The following is a 22,167-nucleotide window of genomic DNA, read 5'->3' as shown; positions in this document are numbered from 1 at the left end:
TACATTTTGACAATTGAGCATTGCATTTTGCATAAAGCAACTCACAATCACATGCACCTTCTATCACATCAGTCAAAATTGTACCTTTCAATTTCATGGAGAACAACTTTTTAAAAAAAAATTTTGATCATAATTGTTTTCAGGGTTAGGGTTAGAAGAACTCGAGATGAATGAAACTTAAAACCTGTAATTTTGTAATCACCAGCAACCCTTCATGGACCTAAGTGATGAGTTGCAAATTAAATGATAAACTTTAATGTGCCGATTCTGAGTTCTTGAACTAAAACAAAAAGAGAAATAATATTTTCAGTTGAGTATTATTGTGAATTCAAACTGTTTTTAATGCGCCAGTACATGTACTATAATGCTCACCCTGTGCTTGGCCCTTTCACGTGGAATTCATTTGATGTAGCAACAGCTGAATAAAATTTGATGAGTGTTGTTTGGTTTCATGTGTCAGTGTGTGTTTGTGTATGTGTGTTTATGACTGCAGGGAACTTTCAGCTACTTAATAATAATAATGACAGCTTGTATAGCGCGAACCACAGTAATCTATGCTCTCCATGCTTTACACTTCAGTGTATAACGCACACAAGACATGTATAAACTAGTCTGTAAACAAGCATTCATTCATTATAAAAACATTTATTTTATTTCTTTACACAAACTATGTAAATGTTATCGGCAAATAAAAAATAAAAAAGATACATGTAATGAACACATCTGAAGTTCTGACATTCTCTGTTCATTTACAACACCAAACATTCTTTGAAATGGGAAATGCATTCTGAGCTTTGGTATGACTTTGATTTTTCATGCTGCTGCCTCATCTCTCTCGATGCCAACAAAGCGGAGCTGTTCCGTGGGTCCATAGCTGAAAGAGAGAGAGTGCTTATGTTAACTAAACACATATCACTTTTGTGTGCTAATACAGTGGATTCCGGGTACAACATCCCATCGATCTTTCGTTGGAGAGTACTTCTTCTTCTGCTTCTTCTGCGTTCGTGGGCTGAAACTCCCACGTACACTCGTGATTTTTGCACGAGTGGAATTTTACGTGTATGACCGTTTTTTACCCCGCCATTTAGGCAGCCATACGCCGTTTTCGGAGGAAGCATGTTGGGTATTTTCGTGTTTCTATAACCCACCGAACTCTGACATGGATTACAGGATCTTTTTTGTGCGCACTTGGTCTTGTGCTTGCGTGTACACACGGGGGTGTTCGGACACCGAGGAGAGTCTGCACACAAAGTTGACTCTGAGAAATAAATCTCTCGCCGAACGTGGGGATGAACTCACGCTGACAGCGGCCAACTGGATACCTTGGAGAGTACAATCTCTGCATGTTTTCAACAGCTTCATAATATAATCCATAGAGAGAGGCAAACTAACAGCGGGAGGTGCACGAAAAGCGTCAGTTTTCACGATAAAACTTTGACTCGCTCATTCACGGGACATAACTGCACTCCGGACTGTCCACAGTGTTGAGCAATTTAGGAGACTTCACTGCCTGAGGAGAGTATCGATTCAAACGAACGCGTGGTTCTATATCGCGTCACTCGGTCACAGATCGGAGAAAACAAAAAAACAGTTCCAGATTTCGAAACCATGTTCGTCAGCCATTGTTTTTAGCAAGACAGACCACATGTGCACGAGCTTCGCTGACGTACATCGCAAAATGTCATGACGTCACCACAACTTTCGGTTTTGGTTAGATCTGTTCCGTGCACCTCCCGCTGTTAGTTTGTTCAGAGTTCGCTCATCACGCGATGTGCACTTGTGTTTGTGTATTTTTGTCTTTGGAGACAATTATTGACATCAGTTCGTTGTAGCCTTGTGACTTTTAGAGACAAAACGGCTCTGGGGCGATGAAAACAGATGTTAAAGAGGGGTTCGTTATGCAAATAAGTTCAAAAGGTTCGATGTAGCCGAAAAGTAACAAGTAAGAAATAAAAGGCTGTCTGCCAAGAAATCATTGGCAGTTTGTTAAAAGAGGGATTTCGTTATACCCAGGTTCGTTATAGCTGGATTCCACTGTATAGAGCATGGAGTTTAAGAAAGGTTGACGTCGACAAATCATTCTATTTCTCTTAAATTAGGCATAGTAATTAGCGCTTCTGGGGTGATAACGCGAGACAACTCCTGTGATCTTGCCGCGAGGTGACGCCAGTTACCAGCCGAAAGAAAGAAGGGGCATAACCTCACCAGAACCGACCATTGTTTGTTTACCGTATAAAATGCACGATTTACACACGAACTGTTACCAAACCGATATGCTATTTGGGACCAATGCAAGGGTTTTTTTCCCTTTCTTGTGTGATCTTGCCGCGAGGTGGCGCCAGTTACCAGACAAAAGAAAGAGGGGGCATAACCTCACCAAAACCGCCCATTGCATACTCATGTGAAAATAATGTTCAGTGAATGTATGAACAGTCATTTGTAGTACAGTTCACTCAGGTGGTATGTTTTTCCCCGAGATTTTCTACACATTAAAAAACAAAAGTGCAGAATACAATGATCAATCAAGATATAACTGCCTGTCAAAATTTCAATCTGGTTTCCAGTATCTTAACAGCACTCACAACTTGGAACACAACTGCAGTGGCAAGCCACCTCCACCCAAAAACACTCGCACACACACATGCATAATTTCATACCGATAATCGAAGAAGAGTTCCTCGCCAGCCTGGATGGGTCGTTTGGCAAAGATACCGATGCGATGATCACCGTTGACCATCATGACTTTAGCGTAACAGTTGGGGTTGATGGAGTGGTTGGCGAAACGGATCTTGTTGCCCTTGCGAGTGGCATCCACCACAAAGTCTGAAACCAACCGTTTGTTTCAATATGATAACAACAATAATAATCAAATGTTCCTAAATAGCGTTATTCACTGCCAAATAGCAATCTCAGGGCGCTTTCCTGCATCCTGATAGTGATACATTCGTGTATCTGTTTCAAAGTTCATCAGGTATACTACTAAAACATGACACTAATATTACACTGATACTAAAGCTAAAAGAAAATCAAAACAAAAGGATCAGAAGTGAACAGAATAAGACGTTTGGTTTGTTTCTTAATCCCAATATCTTGCTTGGCCACTCCATCTATGAGCTAAATGGCACAGATGTTGCAAACAGAGTGACATGCACAACAAGAAAAGCGTTCAAACTTACCATTGTTGAGGTTGAAAAGAAAGCTGCACATGTACTTGTCATAAACCTTCCCCCTTCTGTCAGCCTCATCTTGGGATATGATCTAGTCAATTCAAAACAAAGGATATGCACATCATCACCCACACTTCTCTTCTAAGTGTACATATTCACAGAGCCAATCAGTACATGTCAATATCTTGTGTACTGAGGACAGGTTTCCACGTAACCCCACATCATTTTGGTTATTCTGGATATTCTTCTTCTTCTTCTCGTTCATGGGCTTAGACTCCCACGTTCACTCATGTTTTTAGCACGAGTGGATTTGTACGTGTATGGCCGTTTTTACCCCGCCATTCAGGCAGCATACGCCGATTTCGGGGGAGGCATGCTGGGTATTTTCGTGTTTCTATAACCCACCGAACTCTGACATGGATTACAGGATCTTTTCCGTGCGCACTTGGTCTTGTGCTTGCGTGTACACACGAAGGGGGTTAAGTCACTAGCAGGTCTGCACATAAGTTGACCTGGGAAATCGGAAAAATCTCCACTCTTAACCCACCAGGCGGCAGCGACCGGGATTCGAACTCAGGACCTCCCGATTAAGAAGCCGATGTCTTACCACCACGCCACTGCGCCCGTCATTCTGGATATTCATTTAGACACTAAAAACAAGAAAAACTCTGATTTTCAACTGTTGTTTTGTTTTTAGAGTATACAATTAAAATCGTCGCGATATAACCTTCGTGGTTGAAAACGACGTTAAACACCAAATAAAGAAAGAATATAATTAAAAGATACAAATGAATCATCCAATTCAACTCAGTTTTTTCTGTGCTGGTGCAAAAACTGTGATGGTACCAAATAGTATGGCTTACGGTTTCCATGTCCCACTGTTTCAGATGTACAAACATATCAACTAAGGCCAAAAAAAAAATTGGTGTGGTTAAGGTAACATAGCCACAAAAAAAATAGGGTAGGAAGGTAGGCAATCACTTTTTTTTTATAACTTTTTTTGTTTCTAATGTGTACAAATTAAACCTACTTGACAGGGAAATAAGTGTGCGACTCGAGCGCTTTCGCTTTCATTGCGTTTTCTGCACTCGTTTTCTTGTGGTTTTTTTTGTGTTTTTTTTGTTGACAAATATAATAAAAAGTTATAGGGTGGGCCCCTAAAAATAGGGTAGGTCGGGTTACCGTAACCACAGCTATTTTTTTTTTTAGGCCTAATGAAGCATCTACACTTGTTTTTATGACTTTAAAAGGCATCTTTTTACAATAAATCTCACACTGTCATCTTTTGGGCATCTTAACAAATGTATCTCCAACGAAAGCCGGCATCTGCAATATTTCTTTATGATTTCACAGAGGTACTAATAATCTGTAAACGCTTTTTCAACATATGAAATGGGTCTGAAGCTCCCATGAGAAAGATACTTGAATTTCACAGCATGGCTCAAGTATTAACAAATTGAAAAGAGGCATTACACACACACAACCACACATACACACACCACGCACACAATTTTAAAACAAGTCGCGTAAGGCGAAAATACAACATTTAGTCAAGTAGCGGTCGAACTCACAGAATGAAACTGAACGCAATGCAACGCAGCAAGACCGTATACTCACGGCATAGGCCGTGAAATTGACAAGAAGAGCGGAGTAGTAGTTGCGCTGGGAAGGATAGCACGCTTTTCTGTACCTCTCTTCGTTTTAACTTTCTGAGCGTGTTTTTAATCCAAACATATCATATCTATATGTTTTTGGAATCAGGAACCGACAAGGAATAAGATGAAAGTGTTTTTAAATTGATTTGGAAAATTTTATTTTGATAATAATTTTTATATATTTAATTTTCAGAGCTTGTTTTTAATCCGAATATAACATATTTATATGTTTTTGGAATCAGCAAATGATGGAGAATAAGATAAACGTAAATTTGGATCGTTTTATAAAAAATGGTTTTTTTTTACAATTTTCAGATTTTTAATGACCAAAGTCATTAATTAATTTTTAAGCCACCACGCTGAAATGCAATACCGAAGTCCGGGCTTCGTCGAACATTACCCGACCAAAATTTCAACCAGTTTGGTTGAAAAATGAGGGCGTGACAGTGCCGCCTCAACTTTCACGAAAAGCCGGATATGACGTCATCAAAGACATTTATCAAAAAAATGAAAAAAAACGTCTGAGGATATCATACCCAGGAACTCTCATTTTAAATTACATAAAGATCGGTCCAGTAGTTTGGTCTGAATCGCTCTACACACACACACACGCACATACACCACGACCCTCGTCTCGATTCCCCCCTCTACGTTAAAACATTTAGTCAAAACTTGACTAAATGTAAAAAGAACAATTGTTGGCGTTTACATACTTCACCACAGTACTCTGAAATGAACTCGTTTTTCTCTGCTGGTGTTTTAAGGAAGATGCCCCACCCTGCCACATCTGACGGCGCAAGCAAAAGGTGCTGAAAAAAATGCATGCTTGGTAAAAAATAAAATAAAATAAAAGAAACAGGCTCATTCTCTCTCTCACACTAACCCTTATACATGCTCTTATCCCCCCAACACGCACCCCATACATGAACATCCCATTACAACGAACCTCTTTGATCTGTGTATCAATAAGAGGGCTCTTCTTACCTAGCTGCAACCATTCACTAACCCGATAATCTGAATATTTTAAATGCTGAAGCATTCTCATACAACAACATTCTTACTTGCTAAACCACATTGAAACATATTTACCTTTTTTCCTCTTTTCCCTGTCTCAGAGGTAGCGACAGATTCACAACCATGCTTTAATGAGAAAAAAATGACATAATCATACACTTGACACAAACAATTCTTTTTCAAATCGACCAGATAGTTTGCCAAACAAGCTGGTCCCTTTGGTACACAAAAAAGTGAGAGGTGCCTAATTGCAGCTTACACACATATCCACACACACACACACAATATGCATTCTGTCAGCACGTACAAGTCAATACTAACCTTTCTTTGGCCTCTCTGGACGCTAACATTTTTGCAGGATATTTTGAGTGTATCGAACTGATCTGAAACACAAAGCCCAGATTTCTACCGCTTTAAACAATAAAACAGAAAAAGACAAGGTCACAAACGTGCAACACGAACAATCAAAAAACCCAGCAACAAACAATGTTTCATCAATGTTTACATCTCCCTTATTACCAAAAAATTACTAACATTAACCTCATTCCAAAGCAAAACAAACCATGGCAACTCTTCAAAAGTGTATCCATCTGAAGATGCCATGTAAACTACAGTGTTCTTACCATAGCAATAATACTGAGCACTTTGCCGAGTCCGGCAGCATCATGTTGGAGAATTTCTGGATTTAGCAAAGCTGTTGGGCAATAGTAAGCAGTTGTTTTGTTTAGCATGGGACTGACCGATCCTATAATTATGATCAACAGTGATTCTAATATCTGGCATGTATGATCAGCAATGATCCTATTTGTTCCTGTACTTCAGTGATCACCCCCTCACATATCAGCCATGTACATTCCTTTACTTAGATGCTTCATTCTTAAAACCTCTGAAGATGAAGTATGGCTGCCTGTATGGCAAGCTGATTGAAAAGGGTTGTGTACATAATCTTCTAATTCCAATGAGGATGATAGAGTCACCTTCTTTGTACCGTGTTGCCAAGAAAGTGTTTAGCGTGGGTACGCTCAACGATAGCAAAATATTTCAGTGTGTGTGTGCTCGCATCGGAGCGTGCGTACGTATATGTGCATTATATTGTACATCGTTGTGAGCTTATACGAGACTAGGCGATTCATAAGTCTTTATCATCATCACCTACCTGCACCACAGGTCTGACAGAGGTCAGGGTCACACTCTCGTACAGCCAGGAAGCATGGACACTGCTTGGTATTGCACTGCGCTTTGCACCGGCAACCCGGAAACCGGTTCTGACCTGGGCACATGGAAATGCACACATTCGACGTTCAAAGGTTTAACGTTTGACACCTAATTTAACGTAAGAGAGATCTAAAAAAAAAATTTTATAAAACAAATTAATAACAAAATGTTTCTGTTTCTGGGACAAGAAAATGCTGCAGATTTACCAGAGAACAACATGCAAAGTCAGGCATAGAATCATGAAATACAAAATGAAAGCCAAAATACATCCTCCTCCCCAACATTTTTGTTTTTTAAATTATGCAATTTGATGCCATCTAGGGATCTAATGAATAATCTCTCTGACTTTGAAAATGCCAGAAATCCACCAACTGGCACAAAAATCTCATGCCTGAAAGTAGAACAAGGAGTTTCAGGACAACACGTCCTTTTTGACACTCACAGTCACTGCTGCACTGGCAGAACTTTTCACAGAAGTTCTGTGCCATGATGCACGGACACGACTCATCACAACGCTGACCCGGGTGGTCGCAAGGCTGGTAATTGTAGACAGGGTTTGCTGAGCCGTCCTTCTTTAGCTGAATCTTGCGGCAGTGCATCGACCACAACCTATAGTATTGACAGCAGCTACAGAAGTATCTAGTCAGCACATCATGCACAATATATACAAATGGCTAGGGTAAACAATAAAAACAATACAACTTGATTGTCTGCGTTGTGGGTACAAACAGCAATTTTTGTCTTGGTTCATCACACACAAGGAATAAACACAGTAAACATTGGATCACATCACAAAATAACATCACAGGTTAGTATTCACATCACAGTCTGCCGTAAAACGAGCCTTCACTCCAGACATCTTATAAATCCTGTTCAGCACAAGCCACTCAAAGCATACTCCATCACACATACGGCAACCATCCACATACACCTACATGCCATTTTACAATAACATTGCATAAATCAACAGAGAATATAAATTGTCACTTTTTTTCTTTTCAGTTTGCACAGGGGTTATCACAGGCAAGGCGCCACCACTATATCACATTTACATTGGTGGACCGTGGTTAACCTTGCTAAAGAAAAAACAAGTCGCGTAAGGCGAAAATACAATATTTAGTCAAGTAGCTGTCGAACTCACAGAATGAAACTGAACGCAATGCAACGCAGCAAGACCGTATACTCGTAGCATCGTCAGTCCACCGCTCATGGCAAAGGCAGTGAAATTGACAAGAAGAGCGGGGTAGTAGTTGCGCTGAGAAGGATAGCACGCTTTTCTGTACCTCTCTTCGTTTTAACTTTCTGAGCGTGTTTTCAATCCAAACATATCATATCTATATGTTTTTGGAATCAGGAACCGACAAGGAATAAGATGAAAGTGTTTTTAAATTGATTTCGAAAATTTAATTTTGATCATAATTTTGATATTTTTAATTTTCAGAGCTTGTTTTTAATCCAAATATAACATATTTATATGTTTTTGGAATCAGAAAATGATGGAGAATAAGATGAACGTAAATTTGGATCGTTTTATAAAAAAAATAATTTTTTTACAATTTTCAGATTTTTAATGACCAAAGTCATTAATTAATTTTTAAGCCACCAAGCTGAAATGCAATACCGAAGTCCGGGCTTCGTCGGAGATTACTTGACCAAAATTTCAACCAATTTGGTTGAAAAATGAGAGCGTGACAGTGCCGCCTCAACTTTCACGAAAAGCCGGATATGACGTCATCAAAGACATTTATCAAAAAAATGAAAAAAACGTCTGAGGATATCATACCCAGGAACTCTCATGTCAAATTTCATAAAGATCGGTCCAGTAGTTTAGTCTGAATCGCTCTACACACACAGACAGACAGACAGACAGACAGACAGACATACACCACGACCCTCGTCTCGATTCCCCCCTCTATGTTAAAACATTTAGTCAAAACTTGACTAAATGTAAAAAAGCACCGGGTACAAAAGATTTCCTAAATGCATTCTTACGACCAGATGGAGATGGATAACCTTGTTTAAGAACAAAAATAACACCGGGTAAAAAAAAGTTTCCTCAATGCATTCTTACGCCTAGACGGAGGTGGTTAACCTTGATTAATAACATAAACAGCACCGGGTACAAAACATTTCCTTAATGGATTCTTATCCTCAGGCGGAGGTGGTTGACCTTGTTTTAGAACAAAAACAGCACCGGGTACAAAAGATTTCATACATGCATTCTTACGACCAGACGGAGGTGGTTAAGCTTGTTTTAGAACAAAAACAGCACCGGGTACAAAAGATTTCCTAAATGCTTTCTTACGCCCAGACGGAGTTGGTTAACCTTGGTTAAGAACGATAACAACACCGCGTACAAAAGTTTTCCTTTATGCATTCTAATGCCCAGACGGTACTTTAAAGTCATCCTGAAGGTAATCTCTGAGACTGTGAGAACAAAGGATGCTGTGGTTCTTGAATAATACTCGTAATAATTGTAAGTGTATTTATGACTATATAGGGGCCAGATGTTTGAAAAGATCGAGCTGAGAATCTTGTATCAAATTTTGTACATAAAAGGCGGCCTGAATCCCAACCTATACTGCCTTCATGACCTTGACGGCATCATTCCATGCTTGACTCTTGGGCTGGTAACTTTCTGTTTAAGCTCTCATGGCCAAGCAAACTTTATTTTCTAGAGGAATCAAGGGGAAAAAATGAAGAGCTCTACAGAGACTCGAACACCGAGATTTCGGGGCCGACATCATAACCACTAGGCGACTGCACCAGTTGTGAAAAAGATGAAAAAGTTACAATTCCATTTTATGCTACGTGGTAATTCTCATTTATGCGCTGCAAAAATGTCAAAATTGCATTTACAATTTTTTGCTGTAATTTTGCAAACATGTTGCATGGAATTGTAGCACATATTGTAGCTACACGACAATTACGTCATGTGATGGCTGCGATATCTCTGTTTGAAATTTCAACAAGTAAGATAATTTAAAGAACTAATTGAATCACAACACCAAGTAGTAACAAACAGCTATCAACGAAATAGTTATATTCACTCCCGTGCAAAAGATGGATAGAGGTATGAAATAGAGACTGCTTCAAGAAGTGCTTCAAATAAAATTGTGTATTTTTCATCTTTTCCCTTTTGACAGTTCTGTATAAACACAGCCCACTCAGTTAGTCAGTTGTTTCAAAACAACCACAGAGTTCCTCTGCATTTTCTCAAGTCCAGACTTGTGTTGTTTTAACCACAGTCATTGAAAGTTTAACTTTTTCTTTGTATTTTGGCAACTAATGCACCACATCATGGTCTGATCAACCCAGCACAGGTTGTCACACTGACTCAAAACATCAGGAATGTTACCACAACATGTTCTGTTTATGTTGAAGGAACAAATGCGGGATAACAAATCACACGAGTTGAAATCTCCAAGGATGAAGACAGGTAGATCAACAGAGCAATGAAGTGCAGAAAGGTAGCATATGTGTGCACACACATGTTACTCAAGATAAAAGCTCAGGATAACAGTGTTCGCGTTAACCTGAAATCTCCGGTGTTAATGTGAAAAAAGCTAAAAAGAAATTGTCAGCTGATCAGTCCCATCAGTTTTGACTTCATCTGACTGTTTTTCGTATCAAAATAAACCTAGGGGTATGTTACTACACTTTAGTTTGACTGTTTGGCATGCTTAATGTTTTGCAGGATGTTTTGTTCTTGTCCTGTTGATAACATTTCCTAGCGCGAACACTGGAAAAATAATCTGTGTAAACTGCACACAGAGAACACTAGCTTTAAAATGCCGAGACAGATGAGCTAGGGATGAATCCTACTAAACATCTTACTAATGTACTTCACTTACATGCAAATCACTTTACAGTTTATACTGACACTCAAAGAAAGTATGAGTGAGACAACAAATATGCTAACTGCACAGATCCTTTGATTTCTTCTCAGCCTTCACCAGCTACTTGGCCAGATTCACCATTCACAATCAACTATCTGAAATTTGGATGCAGTTTATTGCAACTGCATGTGTCTCCAGCCATTTTACCAGATGGACAGACCCTTAGAACACACAGAAAGATCTAACGCGATATAGTGAAACCTGCCCTTGTGACAACCTCTCCATAACAACCACCTGCCCACAACAACCATCCCAAAGGATCCCCTATAAAGTTTTCTTTTTTTCTCAACACAATTCCACTTTTTCCCTAGCAACCAGCTGTCTGTAACCACCATTTTTCGTTAGTCCCTTGAGTGGTCATTATTGACAGGTTCGACTGTGTATGCAACACATATAAAATAGTCTTCAAGAATACACTACTTTCATACTTCTGTTTCTTCTTCTTTTTCCTGGGTGGAGTTTGAGCTTGCTCCTCCTTCAGGTCTGGAATGTGCGCCTCCTCTTTGATGGCAAATGCATACACCTGCAAGGTAACAAACAGCGTAGTCAGAACAGTAACTACGCTTAAAGATGACAAATTGATACACCGGCAAGGCAACAAACGTTGTAGTCAGAACTGTAACTACGCCTCCTCTTTGATGGCAAATGCATACACCTGCAAGGTAACAAACAGCGTAGTCAGAACTGTAACTACACTTAAAGATGACAAATTGATACACCGGCAAGGCAACAAACGTTGTAGTCAGAACTGTAACTACGCCTCCTCTTTGATGGCAAATGCATACACCTGCAAGGTAACAAACAGTGTAGTCAGAACTGTAACTACACTTAAAGATGACAAATTGATACACCGGCAAGGCAACAAACGTTGTAGTCAGAACTGTAACTACGCCTCCTCTTTGATGGCAAATGCATACACCTGCAAGGTAACAAACAGTGTAGTCAGAACTGTAACTACGCTTAAAGATGACAAATTGATACACCTGCAAGATAACAAACAGTGTAGTCAGAACTGTAACTACGCTTAAAGATGACAAATTGATACACCTGCAAGATAACAAACAGTGTAGTCAGAACTGTAACTACGCTTAAAGATGACAAATTGATACACCTGCATGGCAACAAACGTTGTAGTCAGAATTGTAACTACGCTTAAAGATGACAAATTGATACACCTGCAAGGCAACAAACGTTGTAGTCAGAACTGTAACTACACCTCCTCTTTGATGGCAAATTCATACACCTGCATGGCAACAAACAGTGTAGTCAGAACTGTAACTACGCTTAAAGATGACAAATTGATACACCTGCAAGATAACAAACAGTGTAGTCAGAACTGTAACAACTCTTAAAGATGACAAATTGATACACCTGCATGGCAACAAACAGTGTAGTCAGAACTGTAACTATGCCTCCTCTTTGATGGCAAATGCATACACCTGCAAGGCAATAAATGATCTAGTTAGAACTAACTACTGACAAATGATTTTCTTTTCCATTTTCTTGCATAAATCCAGTGAAACTAATAGTCTACAATAAGTAGAAGTCAGGTCTTCAGAAAGCAAACCACTGACACTTCAAGTCATCACATTCTTAAACACTAGAATTACTTTAACCTTGAAAACAATGTTCTGCATAAAATATAACCACCACAAACACAGACCAGCATATGCAAGCTATCCATAAATTGTTTCTACAGTTCCGCCTCAATTTTAAAAAAAAAAGATTGGATATGATGTAATCAAACGGTTTTGTCCACAAAATAAAAAAATAAAAAACACGCCTGGAAGAATTCACTACCTAAGTTTGGTCAAAATCTGTTTCGTAGTTTTCTGGGAATTGCTCTAACCAAAAAAACAAGATTTGAAAGACTGCTGACAGCCGGAACCATCGAAAGTCCTTGTGCTACATTTTATCCTGTGATGTTTAGGCTTTTGCCATTACTTGTTCTTCATCTTTTTGAGCATTGTAACTGTAAAGCGCTTGGAGCTATGCTTTGGGACTTGTGCTATAGAAAAGCTATTAAGTACACAAACCTGCCGACAAGTCTTTGAGCCGATGAGCTTGGAGAGAGAACAGTAGTTGTTGCGATACATGTCAGACACGGCTCTGAACAGCGACTCCTCCGCACCACTCCACTCGGCATTGGTGGGCCCTCGTCGCTGGGGAAACGCAATCTCCACATCTGTCGCATCATTGCTGCGATCACTGTCATCGCTGCTGTTACTGCTGTGACTGCTGCCATTCTGCTTGAGCTTACGACTCAGACGAGGCGGGGAGTTGCTTGCTGACTCTGAGTCAGGTTCTTCTTGTTGTCGGGGTTCGATGCCTGCCTGTGAAAAAAACAAAGACTTTAGAACTGCAGGTTAATATCAAAAGCATCACATTTGAAGAAAACAGCCTAGTTTTAGAACACTTTTTTCTGTGTCTAGACCTTGTGTGTACCAGTAGCATTCACCAGCTTCCTGCTTCAACACTCTCTCAAGCACAACTACTTGGCATTATCTTGCAGTACACACAAGCATTGATGTGAGCATCTGACAAGCTTTCATACACAGTCTTTTCTTCTTTACATATTTTTTATTCAGTAACATCACTATTGACTCACAATGTGAAGAAAGCACTCCAGCCCGCAAGGTTCGCTCTCCTGTTTCTTCTGAGCCATCTTCCTCGTCAGCATGCTGGGGGTAGGGTGGTAGGCTGCAAACGTAATTTGATCATGGTTTTATACGTTTGTGAGCTGATGCAGGTAGTACACTAATATATGAAACAGAATCTGCCCTGGTTACTATCTTTCCATAACGAATGCCTGTCCACAACGACCACTCCACTCCCTTGGGTAGTCGTCATACAGTTTTGTCTGTACTATAATGATAATCAAAACAATAACCAATGTCTCAAATTGTCGGTTTAATTGAGTAATACAAGGTGACTTACGATGCAGGAAGCAGTCGTACTTGAAGCAGCGTCGACAGAAGAGAGTGTGGAAGGAGTGCATAGTCTGTTCTCTGGGCACTGACTGGGCGTCGGGGCCGTCAATGTTTGGTGTACACTCTGGAGGCAAGGTGTTGGGGTCCAACTGGTTTTCCAACAGCTCACGATATCTGTAAGAGAATCAACACATTACACCACTACTTCTTCTTCGTTCATGGGCTGAAACTCAGGTTGACTCATGTTTTCACACAAGTGGATTTTTACGTGAATGGCCCTTTTTACCCGGCCATTCAGGCAGCATACGCCGATTTCGGGGATCACTACGAATCATTTGCATCTAGAGTTGTAAGCAAAGTTCAGATTATAAGAAAGGACAATAAAATAATTCTGTTGCTGAAAACAATTCTGCTTGTAATTCAAGCAGTACTCTAGTTTGTCAAGACAAATAAGAATTATACCCCATGTAAACCTTGGCCAGACCTGGGAACCCCTGTTTTGCACTTTGAGTATTCTCAAACAAACTTGGTGTATTTTCAGAAAAATGAGCGTACTCCACACAGCATTTGAACATCCATGATTAAAAGTAAAACATGCTTCAAACGAGTCTGTCACACCGTTCATTTAGTTTACCAATACATTTGAAACAAATGCTTTTTTCAATGTTTACTGACAAAAACTGTAATTACGTGTCAAAATACTGGATCAGCTTCGGGAGGGGCTTGTGAAGAAAAGTAGTCTTGGAATTTTTCTCGTCATATTTTTTCCCCACTGACCGTACTGATCGTATTCTAGACAATCATGCATACAAAATATGACGAAATTGTATGGGTTCCCAAGACTGCTTGACTTAGGAGTCTACTAGTTCCAAGAATAAAATGCTGACTATTTGAGTTTCTACAATGTTAGCACTATCAACTAATCATTTAACATTCTTTCTAAATTCGAACCAACACACACACACAAGTGCACACACTTAATCTCTCTCTCTCTCGCTTTTATTGCCCCTTTGCCACACAAATCAGTCAAGCGATATCCACACAGAAAAGCATACTGACTTGTCTCTGAGTTCATCTGGACTGCCTTTCTCAGGGAAGGTGGCACTGATGGCTTCAAACAGCACTGGTGGGATGTCTGTCTTTTTGCTGTCTGTCGTCAGGACGGAGCTCTGCGATTCCTCTCCGCTCTCCACTGAACAATTTCGCAACATCCCACGGTTTACATGTGAATTCTAAAACAAGTATTTCCCAACTTCATAGTGAAGATCATATTCTGTCACCAATGATACTGTATGAAAATAGCCCGATAAATTGTAAACACTCATCTAACCTCATCCAAAGATGCAAATAACAATGTTGGCCCAAAAGTATGTGGACTGGCTGGAAACAAAGCTGTTATCAATGATTTATAAACAAACAAAAAAAGACTTCCACAAATGTTCACACCAAAACAAATACATCTACAAAAAGTACCTCCATCAAAACATTAAACAAAACCAACATCACAAATCTATCTCTTATCATCTTACCACTCACCTTCATCTTTGATGCTACTGCAGTCAGGATAGAGCTCAGTGAGGGACTGTGTGAGAGTTAGGAAAATGTCGTCTGAAATGAAGTTGGTGTTGCGACCACCATGAACCTTGCCGTCGTAGTTGCGCAGCAGCTCCTCAATGAAGGTGCCGTCTTGGTCCAAAATATCGTCCCCCATGTAAGGAATGTTGTGCAGAACTGTTTCGTCTTCCACCTGAAACAACAGTTCAAATTGAATAAAGTTCGTGACAGCTGCAGACTGTGAGCTGCTCCAGTACGCCTACCACAAAGAGAACACTGTCACATGCGCTTGTTTGCACTGAAGACAGCAATGACTGATCTATTTTGAACTGGACTTGGAACATAAATGTTTGACTGTCTAAAACATTATATCATAACTACCAAATCTATAACTTGGTGAATCTGAGCTTAAAAGTTAAAACTTGTTCAAAACTTTGTCTGCTGAAAGAAAAGCTCATCTGCTTATCTTGCGATAATTCTGTGAATTGTCATGACACCTAATGACCTTTGGTAAAAAAACACAGGTGAACTATTCAGCAGCAGAAGTTACCAAAAGCAGTCCTTAAAACAATGTGGATACAGCAAAATAAAGAAAGAAGAAGTAACCATCAAAAAGGCCAGGCCTGAAGAAAAAAAAGGATTACCACTACTGGCATAACATTTATTAGTCGGTATATCACTTACAAACGGTCAATACGTAGAGGTTACATGCCGAGTCTCAGTGATTATTAAAAATAATGGTCGAAGTTGGCGGATCATGAAAAATGCGAGCTTCAGCGAGCTTTTTCATGACCGCGAACTGAGACCATTATTTTTAATAATCACTGAGACGAGGTGTGTAACTTCTTTATTCCTCCTTTCTTCAGTTATTCAAAGAAAACAGGAGTTTTTGTGCGAAAGTTTGATCGAATCCGAATCACTCAACCAGTCAACCTGCGCAGGCGAACGATTAATGCGCGGTTGTATAGTTCCGTGCAAATCATTCCATTCTGTTAACACTTCTTGTCAGTTTCCCTGTTTTAGACTAAAATCAAGTACACAGATATGCTGTTATTCTGCTGTGGCGGTAAAGGCAGATATTGTGTGTTCTGTTTATGTTTTAGTATCGTTTAGGATAATGTTCTTTCGTCAAATGGGACTAGCAGACGAACTTTTGCACCCGTGTTCCAACGTTAATTACTGTATGAAGTTCAGTTTTCTGGGGAAAATAGTGTATGAAACCGCTTTATGTTGTTTAAATTGATGAGATGTGTGCATTTGGTTGCGTGTGATCTGTTTATAAAATGAAATATTGTTGAAAACTGACCGTCGGATTGCAGTCAGTGTTGTCGAAGAAACTGCGTTAAAAGAAGGGGAACTACTCTTGTCGGCAAGAGTATGAGTTACTTGCCTTGGGAATTTGCTTGTGATGAACGGTGTGTGCACGGCAGATCTAGATTCAGAAAACAACCTAACTCATGGATTTTATATGGAGATTCATGTGTTCAGGCCTGTAGTTGTTAATTTAAATGCGGTATGTTTGTATTGTTTGCTCCAGAGATGTATATTTCGTACGTATAGAGCGTTCGGAACTTTTCAGTCGCAAAAGTAGTACCAAAACAGAACAGCTTCTCAACCCATTGCACTATCGAGGATTCAGGCTGTTGCTGGCTCGTTATTTGTTTGGTTGCTGGGTCATTATCGAAAAATAACTAGCTCTACAAGTTTACAGAGGTAAAGAAGCAGAGGGGGGAATAAATGTAGTTACAAGACTAGACCTTAGCCGATGAAGAACATATTTAACAAAGAAAAAACAAAAGGTTGATATGTTATCATCAGCAACAGTTTGTTATACACATTTTCATAAAATTCATCCAGTGATGAACACTAACATACACAGGTATTACACATGCACTCCAACATACAAAGAAACAGGTTAAAAACAGTTACAAACCATGAAGTTCTGTTGAAGTGGGGCCCAGCAGTACATAGTAGGGGTGGGCTTGACAGCATTCATCACACGCAGGGCAACTGTCTGACTGGGAAAATTCGCGCCACTTGTCACCTCAGCCTGTAAAAAAGAAAGGAGATTCTTTTAAAGCTGACACAATATCAGCCAAACAAGAAATAGTGTCTCGTGTTTTCCCATTTGATCCCATAGTAAAAATGAGCGTTATTTCTCATGTAAAACATTTGCAGCTCTTCAAAAAAGGATGATAATAAACATTGTACATTGAAGCTATGTTATTTATACAATAACTTTCAACCTGACTGTGTTACAAATGTTATGCTGCCATTATCGTTACTAAAATTCATCTAAACAAATATATCAATCAATCAATCAATGAGGCTTATATCGCGCATATTCCGTGGGTACAGTTCTAGGCGCTCTGCAGTGATGCCGTGTGAGATGAAATTTTATACGGCCAGTAATTGCAGCCATTTCGGCGCATATTTACCTTTCACGGCCTATTATTCCAAGTCACACGGGTATAGGTAGACAATTATTAACTGTGCCTAAGCAATTTTGCCAGGAAAGACCCTTTTGTCAATCGTGGGATCTTTAACGTGCACACCCAATGTAGTGTACACGGGGGGGGAGTTCGGACACCGAAGAGAGTCTGCACACAAAGTTGACTCTGAAATAAATTTCCGCCGAACCTGGGATCGAACTCACGCTGACAGCGACCAACTGAATACAAATCCAGCGCGCTACCAACTGAGCTATATCCCCGCCCATATATATACATTTGAAGCAATTAGAGTTCACAGTATTTGCACTTGAAGTTGTAGTTGAAAATAATAATCAGGGTAACCAGCTCACACCACCCTTTTAAAACGCCTAATTGTGCAGGCTTGGTCTTCTCTCATTGACTGTTAATTTCTTCTTTGAGCACAGCTGAGACAGCTTGATTCTATCTCACATTTTCTTCACTAGAACCCATGTTCAGAGGCAGAATTACATCCAAGCACTGAGCCCAAAAGCGCACAAGGAGTTGAAAACAGCTGTGAACACCTTACCTTTCTGGTGATGGGAGTATTTGGCAGAACCTGGGGTGCAATAAGCTTGGGGTTGCTCTGACCTTTCAGCCACTCTTCCTGCTTCAACACTTCATCTTCAATATGCTGTCTGTTGGCTGAGAATGCATTCTGCAAGACACCAGCACATGATTTATTGACTGACTTTCACTGAACCAGAAATTAACTCAATTGCCAGATACTGTTCCTAATATTATCTCAACCTAAAAAACCCACATTTGCTGCAATTTTTAGAAAAGATCTTGCCTGAAATCGCGCAAGTTCATGTAAATGCAACCAAAAAATCAGTGCTTGGACTGATGGAGCATAAATGCCAATTGTAGCAAACCTAATTAAAACTAGAGAAACACACAGAAAGAGACTTGAAATTTGAAATGAAGAACAAACGTGATGAATGCTTGAAAGAGAAGACACAAAGACAATAGGTTTGTATCATAACTAAGCTAAGTCACTCAGTAAGAGACATCTACAGATCTAAAGACTGGAACATCCAAACTTTACCTTGACTTCATCAGCTCGCTTGTATTTACGCATGTGACAGATTCGCATGTACTCTGTGCGCACACGTTTTTTCCAGTCACTGATTGTGAGGGGTCCCAATCGAGTCTGTGACGCTTCACTACCTTGGTCGCTGTGGATTGATGATGCTACTGAGGTGAGGACAGATGAAGCTGGCATGACACTGGCACTGCCACCGGAAGTGACAGAAGTCCCTGAAGTGGACGCTCGGAGTCCACTGCGCGTTGTGCGCTCTGATTCCATGTTGTGTGATTCTGCTGTGTAGAATCCTGTCACAAACAAGAGGACTATACATGTGATGGTCAGTCATGCAAATGGCATATTTGACCATTAAAAATTAACTTTTTTTAAATGTACACATTTAAAATTAAACTGACAATGACACACTGGTGCATACTGAATAAAATTAAAGTACATGGAACTATTCCTTTTTTCAAGTCCTAATCTCTGCCAGAAAATTGAGATTCTGACAGTCACAGTGAGACTGACACGTCTTCAAAGTTCAATCAAGTCTCCGCTGATATACATTAGGCCAAAAAGAAAAATATATCTGTTTCCGGTAACATCGCCAAAAAAAATAGGGTCGGTCGGTCATTTTTTGAAATGTTTAAAAAAAAAATTTTTTTAAACCTTTTTTTTACGTTTTCAGAGGGATTCCCGGTGTCATTGGCCGCCATGTTTTTTTCGCGTGACAACGGAAACGGGAGGTAAGTCTCTTCGATTGTGAAGTCTCATCGACTGATTACCTCCCGTTTTGTTTTGTTTTTTGGTGCGAAAAGTGAAAAAAAACTTTAGGGTTGGCGCTTAAAAATAGGGTCGGTTGGGTTACCGGAAACAGACATATTTTTCTTTTTGGCCTTATGCCTTTGTGGCTGGCCTTTCTTAAGTTGAATACGTAGAGGTTACATGCCGAGTCTCAGTGATTATTAAAAATAATGGTCGAAGTTGGCGGATCATGAAAAATGCGAGCTTCAGCGAGCTTTTTCATGACCGCGAACTGAGACCATTATTTTTAATAATCACTGAGACGAGGTGTGTAACCTCTTTATTCCTCCTTTCTTCAGTTATTCAAAGAAAACAGGAGTTTTTGTGCGAAAGTTTGATCGAATCCGAATCACTCAACCAGTCAACCTGCGCAGGCGATCGATTAATGCGCGGTTGTATAGTTCCGTGCAAATCATTCCATTCTGTTAACACTTCTTGTCAGTTTCCCTGTTTTAGACTAAAATCAAGTACACAGATATGCTGTTATTCTGCTGTGGCGGTAAAGGCAGATATTGTGTGTTCTGTTTATGTTTTAGTATCGTTTAGGATAATGTTCTTTCGTCAAATGGGACTAGCAGACGAACTTTTGCACCCGTGTTCCAACGTTAATTACTGTATGAAGTTCAGTTTTCTGGGGAAAATAGTGTATGAAACCGCTTTATGTTGTTTAAATTGATGAGATGTGTGCATTTGGTTGCGTGTGATCTGTTTATAAAATGAAATATTGTTGAAAACTGACCGTCGGATTGCAGTCAGTGTTGTCGAAGAAACTGCGTTAAAAGAAGGGGAACTACTCTTGTTCGCAAGAGTATGAGTTACTTGCCTTAGGAATTTGCTTGTGATGAACGGTGTGTGCACGGCAGATCTAGATTCAGAAAACAACCTAACTCATGGATTTTATATGGAGATTCATGTGTTCAGGCCTGTAGTTGTTAATTTAAATGCGGTATGTTTGTATTGTTTGCTCCAGAGATGTATATTTCGTACGTATAGAGCGTTCGGAACTTTTCAGTCGCAAAAGTAGTACCAAAACAGAACAGCTTCTCAACCCATTGCACTATCGAGGATTCAGGCTGTTGCTGGCTCGTTATTTGTTTGGTTGCTGGGTCATTATCGAAAAATAACTAGCTCTACAAGTTTACAGAGGTAAAGAAGCAGAGGGGGGAATACTGCAAGATAACACGTGGGCTGTTAACTCTACAATCAAATGTTCTTTCACTCATTATAATCAAAGAGAAGATTGAGATTGTCAACTTTGTATCAATTTAAGCACTAACAATTTTAAAAATCTCGTGGACAAGTCCACAACAACATTATTGGACAGATTCGTCGACATTGACGATGAGAGAAATTTAAATCCAATTGTACGCAACCAAAGAATTGGACAACTTATGGGCCGCGAGGCCTAGGCGATAACACCAGTCCCAAACTACTACTACTACTACTATTAGTATTACTAATTTGGGTCTACAGGTAAATGTACATACATGTACACAGAACTGGGTTGACACAATCCCATTCAAATGCTGCTCTTACTCTAAATAAAGACAATTAATAATAATAATAATACGAATATTTATAACGCGCACATATCTCACCAACAGGCGACTCAAGGCGCACATACACTCATTCACACACACGGAGACTTAAAGTCACTAGCACACACACACCATCAACCATTAAAATATGTACAGTTATTCAGGGTGGGATGGGGTGGGCAGTGTAGAATGCATGGATTATTTGAAAAAAAGGAATGTCTTGAGTGCAGATTTGAATGATTCGAGGGACTGTTGTTGACGGAGGGGGAGAGGTAGTGTGTTCCATTGGCTAGGTGCTTGGAAAGAAAATGAGCGTTGACCTGCTGTTTTGAGTTTGGTGTGGGGGATGTTGAGCTTGAGGGAGTCGGCAGATGATCTGAGTGCTCCTGAAGGGACATAGAGAGAGAGAGAGTCGGAGAGATAGGCAGGGGCGAGACCATGGAGGCATTTGTAGGTGAGAGTGTTGATTTTGTAGGTGATACGGGCAGGAACGGGCAACCAGTGCCAGTGGAGCTGATTTAGGAGGGGGGTGATGTGATCTCTCTTTTAGAATCATACCAGTGATCAGAAGAACATGCACTTGTTACTGCTATCGACAAAGTACATCACCAACCTTGCCACCAAAACTGTGAAGATGGAAACGCTACTTTACTTCTCAAAAACAGACAATCAAACACAAAGCCCGCATCGCATGCCCCAAGAGTTCTACTTCCGGTGTCTGTTCTAAATGAGTATAGGCACCATGAACCCGTTCAATAACAACATAAATTAATTTATTCAAACGGTAGAGAAAAGAACGGAAATGTGTTATTTGTTCCAGATGTATATTAGGCATTCAACATTTTCTCATATTGTAATATTTTGCTCGCAGGATAATCGCATTCTTGCTGGAC

The 22,167-nt window shown here is 39.9% G+C and overlaps 1 protein-coding gene across 3 annotated transcripts; it reads right to left on the bottom strand.

Moving 5' to 3' along the window:
* Positions 1 to 116: 116 nt before the first annotated feature.
* On the bottom strand, positions 117 to 21,984 carry LOC138958719 (histone-lysine N-methyltransferase EZH2-like). 3 transcript variants are annotated; one of them, XM_070329968.1, is made up of 18 exons: positions 21,888 to 21,984; positions 18,954 to 19,240; positions 18,435 to 18,563; positions 17,368 to 17,484; positions 15,417 to 15,627; positions 14,940 to 15,072; positions 13,888 to 14,054; positions 13,559 to 13,650; positions 12,987 to 13,283; positions 11,379 to 11,473; positions 7,494 to 7,660; positions 6,993 to 7,106; positions 6,158 to 6,219; positions 5,912 to 5,962; positions 5,536 to 5,631; positions 3,177 to 3,258; positions 2,658 to 2,823; positions 117 to 874 (listed from the first exon to the last, which is right to left on the bottom strand). In XM_070329968.1, the coding sequence occupies exons 2-18, from the start codon at positions 19,212 to 19,214 to the stop codon at positions 814 to 816; spliced, it is 2,301 nt and encodes a 766-aa protein (XP_070186069.1). In that variant the 5' UTR covers positions 19,215 to 19,240; positions 21,888 to 21,984; the 3' UTR covers positions 117 to 813. The 3 variants fall into 3 exon arrangements, with proteins under 3 accessions (XP_070186069.1, XP_070186070.1, XP_070186072.1); XM_070329969.1 differs by lacking the exon at positions 21,888 to 21,984 and adding an exon at positions 21,833 to 21,850; XM_070329971.1 differs by lacking the exon at positions 5,912 to 5,962.
* Positions 21,985 to 22,167: the final 183 nt, after the last annotated feature.

Source organism: Littorina saxatilis, linkage group LG2 (assembly GCF_037325665.1).
Source record: "Littorina saxatilis isolate snail1 linkage group LG2, US_GU_Lsax_2.0, whole genome shotgun sequence".
Lineage (NCBI taxonomy): Eukaryota > Metazoa > Mollusca > Gastropoda > Littorinimorpha > Littorinidae > Littorina > Littorina saxatilis.
Note: the sequence above shows the minus strand (reverse complement) of the source record. Positions and strands in the feature narration are given on the sequence as shown.